This window comes from Salvelinus sp. IW2-2015, unplaced genomic scaffold (assembly GCF_002910315.2).
Source record: "Salvelinus sp. IW2-2015 unplaced genomic scaffold, ASM291031v2 Un_scaffold1229, whole genome shotgun sequence".
Classification (NCBI taxonomy): Eukaryota; Metazoa; Chordata; class Actinopteri; order Salmoniformes; family Salmonidae; genus Salvelinus; species Salvelinus sp. IW2-2015.
The window spans coordinates 259,948-266,334 of record NW_019942787.1 but is presented as its reverse complement, the minus strand read 5'-3'; the positions used below and the strand labels follow the sequence as shown (position 1 = coordinate 266,334).

The following is a 6,387-nucleotide window of genomic DNA, read 5'->3' as shown; positions in this document are numbered from 1 at the left end:
CTTTTAAAGCTGTGGATTATTTGGGGATTGAAACATACTTTAAATTAGAGTAAATGTTTATGATGCAAAGTAAATAAAAGGAATGTACATTAACTGTACGGTCCGATGATCTAGGGTAAGATGCAGCAACATTATGACACTAATTGAAGCATCACTGTGGGATCTTCATTAACTGGCACCATTCAAATATCGAGCATTTAGAAATTGAGTCTCTTCTTTAAATGTGTTGAGCTTTAAAGGGCAATGTGATGCTTATCAAATACATGTCAATCTGAGCAATAAAACACAAAACACTGTTTCCAATAATACATATTCTTTATACAGCTTTCAGGGAACACAACTATAGGAAAGAGTCAGTGTTGGAAAAAATCTGAGCAATACGATGCAACCAATGTCTGAATGGAAGAGATACTGAGACTGAAGGTTTTCTCTGCACTCTCAAGCGGAACGACTGTCATTAGCAACACAAATACCTAGCAAGTAAACATGGCCTGTATCTGCACATTTTGGTTAGTAGCTGCATTTCACTGCTGACAATCTGTATGTGGTCACTTTGAAAGAAGTGCCTTTTAGAAGGATTTCTTAGTTTCTATCTTTTTTTATTTAATTGAATTATTTTAAATAAAACTGTCATTGCATACCAAAGTCAGTGAGGGTGGTGACTAGCTTTTTATAGTCTAACATGCTTTTGAATGTGTGTGTGTGTGTGTGCTCGCGTGCATGCGTTGGTGTGAGAGAGAGCGCTTGCATGTGTGCAATAAAATGATGATCCATCTTTCCACGCCGCAGGCTACATTTCCTCACGCACAACAACACAGAACTATCCTTAGATAATGTGTCATCCTGTCTATGTTACAGACTTCTCACTCACTGTCAAAACATTTTTTTTGCGTCAAGATTGTGTCAAATAACAAAGGAGGGGCGAGCCTGAGCTTTTATGATTGTCAGGATGAACAGATTGACTGATTTAGCTACTCATGTGATTTTCAGGCATTTCATCCTGAGATCTGTTCCAGTCAGTTTAAGTTCATTGACAAAGTTCTTACAAAGTACACTTTTCATTTTTTTTTTTTAAATACTGTTTGGTAATTGTAGATACTGCATAATAGACTGAAAATCACACATCATACTCTGTTGCTGCATGCATGCAAAGAATTCACACATTACTGAAAGACCATCATGAATGTATTCGACTGTTACAAAATAATATATTGCCCAACACAGAAAACTGTCAGCCTGCTCACACTGTCTACACACAGTACATGCAAAAAATGAAACAAAGAAAATATGATCCATTTGAACCATCCTTTAACCACCTTGTGTGAGTCACCATCTATGTGCAGCTAAATGGGAAATCACGGTAAAAACGAGTCTCAATGCACCATTTCTATCCTCATTAAATGGCCTTGATTTTCTGAGCTCATTTACGCTCCAGTGTGTGTCTTGAAGTGGAAGACATGTCAACAGTAACTCATTATCAAATATAAATATAGCAAGTGGACAAATGCATTGAATCAGCTCCACAATACAGCCGGAACCTCTTTACCCTACAGCGCTTTACCGTCAACAGCAGCGTTTTCAATGGGAAAATCAGGAAACATATATGAGGAGGAGTATGTCCAAGCAAGACATAACAATGCACTCTAAAACAGTTAATGGATTTCATTTGATTGAAAATGCACTGAGTGTACAAAACATTAAGAACACCTGAAAGCTATGATCCCTTATTGATTGATGTCACCTGTTAAATCCACTTCAATCAGTGTAGATGAAGGGGGGATATAGGTAAAAAAAATGATGTTTAAGCCTTGAGACAACTGAGACATGGTTTGTGTGCCATTCAGAGGGTGAATGGGCAAGACAAAAGATTTAAGTGCAGTATGGTAGTAGGTCTCAGGCGCACCGGTTTGTATCAAGAACTGAAACGCTGCTGGGTTTTTCACACTCAACAGTTTCTTGTGTGTATCAAGAATGGTCCACCATCGAATGGACATCCAACCAACTTTAACACAACCGTGGGAAGCATTGGAGTTAACATGGGCCAGCATCCATGTGGAACGCTTTCGACACCTTGTAGAATCCAAGCCCCAACGAATTGAGGCTGTCTGAGGGCAAAAAGGGGTGAAACTCAATATTAGGAAGGTGTTCCTAATCTTTTGTACACTCAGTGTAGATTGACAGGGGCTGGCAGTTGGGGTAGGATAGGAGGATATGTCAGTAATGTGCACGTGCCCTCTGGGTGTTAGATCATGCCACTCTTCAACTGGTTGGCATCGGAGCCCCGGTGGGCCGAGTGGCCCAGCAGCAGCTCCTTCTCGTGGATCAGACTGTCCAGAAGGTCCTCCTGGCGGTAGTTGTGGTAGACCTTGAGGAAGGCCATGACCGTGATGCCCAGCCATGTCAGCCACGCTGCCCACAGACCAAACTGCACAGCAGAGATGGGGGGGGGGGGGGCAGGGGGGATGTTTAACAGACATTACATAGCCTCACGGATTTAAACAAGCGCTAGGGGTTTCCAAGTTCATTGCAAATGTTTTAATAAGTCCCCGGTACAGTCTAAGATATCAACACAGTGTATGACAATATACATCCGTCTGACCCTTACCTGGGCAATAGCAAACTGGTCATAGAACGATGAGTTGTCCAATCCTAACTCCAGATCAGTGTCCTGCATTTCCTCACAGCTGAGATACAAGACAAAGTTAGTTTAGGAAAATAACTCTTCGGACTGTCCAAGAGCCATATGATGGGGTCATGAGCCTCACCTGCTGGGCATGCCCCCCCCCTCTGTGATGGCGTCACACCACAGGTTGAAGCCCACACTGATGATGGTGCTAGAGAGGAACACTGTGAACACCACCAAGGAGCTGATCAACAGATTCAGGAAGGCATTGAACAGGGAACTGCACTCACAGAGACAGAGTGAAAGAGCAAGAGAGAAAGTAAGAGAGAGAATGTAAGACAGTTCAATAATGTAATTGTTCTATCATTACCATCCCTGGCACATTTGCCTAATGTTGTATGTATTGGACTTGATTAGATGATAATTAATTTAACTGTGACTATGTTGCATTCTAATGGACGATATGACCAATAGAAGGAGATTGGTGCTGTGCCTGTATGCCAATAATTAATTAATTCTTAGTTTTAGATACATGTTTTTTAAGTGGATGGATAGATTAACCTATCCACCCTATGTCAGAATGAAACAATGACAGACTAATGAAAACCTCTGCATTGCACAGTAGCAAAACGGTTCTTATAAAGATTGCAAGCGTCTAATCATTATATAAGGCCTATCAATCAATGCAGTTTTTGTGATTGCACCTCTGTTGAAAGGCAGAAAATGGCATGTCTTCCCTCGGGCTGATTGAACATATTGATTACGGAGCAAAGCAGCGAGATGGGCAGACTTTGCCATAGCAAAAACATACGTTTACATTTTTTGAGGGCTAGATCTGTAGACCCCAGAAAAGGCAATTGAACTTAAGGCTGTAATTATTCAAGAAGGATCACTGATCATTCAGGTGTGGGAGTGGATGGGCATGGGCTACTTGAAACACATCCCATCTATTTTTCTCTATTTAAATCATTCAGATAGAATAAACACAAAGAAAACCTGCAAATCAAAACACAAGAACCACAAGTGATTAGGACACTCACTCGTCGTGGCCTTTGAAAAGAAACAACAGCAGTCTCCATGACTGCACTGCGGACAGGATGAGAGATCCTATCCCGACAAAAGTGATGAAACTGCAGGAAGACTCCGGTCCCCACTCCTCAACGATAAAGCGCTGCTTTGAGACTGTGATGTTCTCATTCTGCCACATACCACGCGTGAAAAGCAAGCATTTTCCATGAAAATCCTCCGTGTTTTCGGAGAGAGGCACTACGGCAATAAAACCAAACACAAACGCCAAAAAATAGAGGATGCATTGGGCGAAAATTAAATTATCAAGGGCCATTATTGCGTCTCCTTTCTCTTACTGCGTTCGTTGCATCGGCGACTGCGCAGTAGAGACATTTGAGCGTGGGCGCAGCATCAGCATCATTCGTGCTGGAGCAGCAGGCTCAATGGGAACGATTCAGACAAAGCCTCGTTCACATTAACCATAAGCACTCCTCCTTTACATTACACCGGTTGTCATTCATTTCAATGTGGACGCCGACAATGGAGTGGAATCGCAACGCCCCCTTGCGGTTGAAGGCTCTGTTGCGAGACGCATACTTGATATTTTTCCAAACTTTGTGTGGTCTTCAGTCCTGCCAGAGGCTGCATTCCAAACACTTAAAAGACACACCCTCTCCCCTCAGCCCTCAAATTAAGTGGACACTTCTGATGACGTATCATGACGTCTGACGAGTTGATACTTGCAAGGCAAGGGGCGAGGGAAGAATTAATTAATTTTAAATGGACCACTCTTGCCCAGAAATGTATCACTACTCGTTTATCCCACTGTTGTGTTTTCAGTCATCATGGAACTGTTGAGTGTGCCTTATATTCACTACAGTTAATTATGACTGCATTTCATATTTTGGCTAGAAGACAACGCATCCACAGACATCGTATGTTAGCCATCCTACTAACGTTATATCGAAAATTACAATGTATAAGTGTGATGTCAGGGAAAGTAATGTGCACAAGCTAATGTTTCCAAAAGATAACCAAACAAAAACATTACTTTTGATACGTGTTTGAGCCGTCCTGTGCATTACTAGCACAATTTCTAACTTATTTACATTCGTTTTTACTTACATGTGTATGTTGACTTCTCCATATTAATGTAGGTTTTAAGTTTTGGCTGACTTTTCTTAGCGGATGTACAATCATCGCAAATTAAATTATGAGGTGTTTCAGGCCCCAGAGTGAACATAATTGTACACTCGCAAAAACGAGGGCTGATGGGCTACGATGTCAACTTCCTTTGCTTGGCTAATAATTTGGACCAACGACAACGATGTCCGCAGGGATTCTCCCAAGGGCATAAGGCGAAGGTAAATGGACGCAGCCAGAGTCTGGCAAAAAACAGGAAGTTACCAAAATCACAGAAGAAGATGGCCTTATGGGATAGCTAGCAAGTTCTAAGCAATTATCCATTCCTATAAGTGAGTACAAGTAATGTTAAATAACGTTAATACACATTGGCTGTTAAGCTAATTATATTAAATGACTGTTGCCTCCAGTATATGTTAATTGTGATGGTAATGACATTTGTTTTTGATCGTAACTATTAGGAGGATCTCGCTAGCTACAATGCGGTATCTTCAACCTAACCTAGCTTTTAGCTAGCTGTCTGCTCTGCAAGCTTGCTATAAAGTTAGAGAAACAAGTTGAGGAAAAAGTAACTTAACAAAACATGATTTATTATCACCTGAAACAATATGTTTCTCCTGTCTTGAATGAAAAGGTAATATTTTGCAATCTACCAAAATAAATGCTATCTCTGACGAGAGGCTCTAGTGATGCTACATTTGATGCTCCAGAGGCATGCATCTACAGAGAATATGTAGACTGGGCTGACGGAGCTTAGCGCAGTGTTGCAATATCGTTTCTCATCATAAGAGGTGGCTCCTTGTAGTGGTCCAATTGGAGTGAACCGTGCGCCAGGCTCCAGATTTAAACTGCTACCATATGGTCTGCGTTCCATAATGATTCAAATAGGCTATATGTGATTCGTATCGGGAAACTAGGCGTATGTCGTGCTTCACTACTTCACAGGAGAGACATTTGAAAGTAAACTTGAATTTTTTAACAAAATGCGTTTTTTGGCAGAAATGCCTTCTGGAACATGTGAAATTTTATGTGCCTTAATAATAAACTTGTATGCCATCTGTAAATGCGAATAAAATCGTTAAATTACAAGCCTAGTTGGTTTAGCCATGGAAAAAGGCAGGAACCTTCCCGCTAGCCATGATTGGCTGAGTTAATGGATGGGCTGGACATGCCGAGAGATGAGTTCGGATTGGTCTGCCATGTAGCACGCTTTTGTCTATAATATGAGCTGGTCAGTATGTGTAGGTAATCCTTTCTAATGCTGCATTTTTGAAAGATTTCACATAGTAGAACTGCAAAGGTGTTGGTCTCCACTTTCTGGAGGACTGAGTTTTGAAAACAGTGGAATTAGAGTATGATAGCTAAGGAGATGGAGAAAATGCAGGTGTTTGATTGCAAATGTGCAGAGAGAATCGAAAAGAGAACACACAGAAGGTGATTCTATAAAACAACTGTCTCGGGATTACATCTTCAAATTAAGGGCAACCATGGCATTCGTGACAGAGAGGGAGAAGCGTCCATCCACGGGTAAGATAGTGTAGCTAGCTACATTTTCAGATATTACACGTTTCTAATTTTGTCAGAAAGTCATTTTTATTTCAAGTTAAAGCATA

The 6,387-nt window shown here is 41.1% G+C and overlaps 1 protein-coding gene across 1 annotated transcript; it reads right to left on the bottom strand.

Moving 5' to 3' along the window:
* Positions 1–1,597: 1,597 nt before the first annotated feature.
* Positions 1,598–4,062, bottom strand: LOC112070133 (transmembrane protein 179-like). Its single transcript, XM_024137551.2, has 4 exons — positions 3,664–4,062; positions 2,766–2,903; positions 2,606–2,684; positions 1,598–2,425 (listed from the first exon to the last, which is right to left on the bottom strand). Exons 1-4 carry the CDS (start codon positions 3,963–3,965, stop codon positions 2,243–2,245), a joined length of 702 nt encoding a protein of 233 aa, XP_023993319.1. The 5' UTR covers positions 3,966–4,062; the 3' UTR covers positions 1,598–2,242.
* Positions 4,063–6,387: the final 2,325 nt, after the last annotated feature.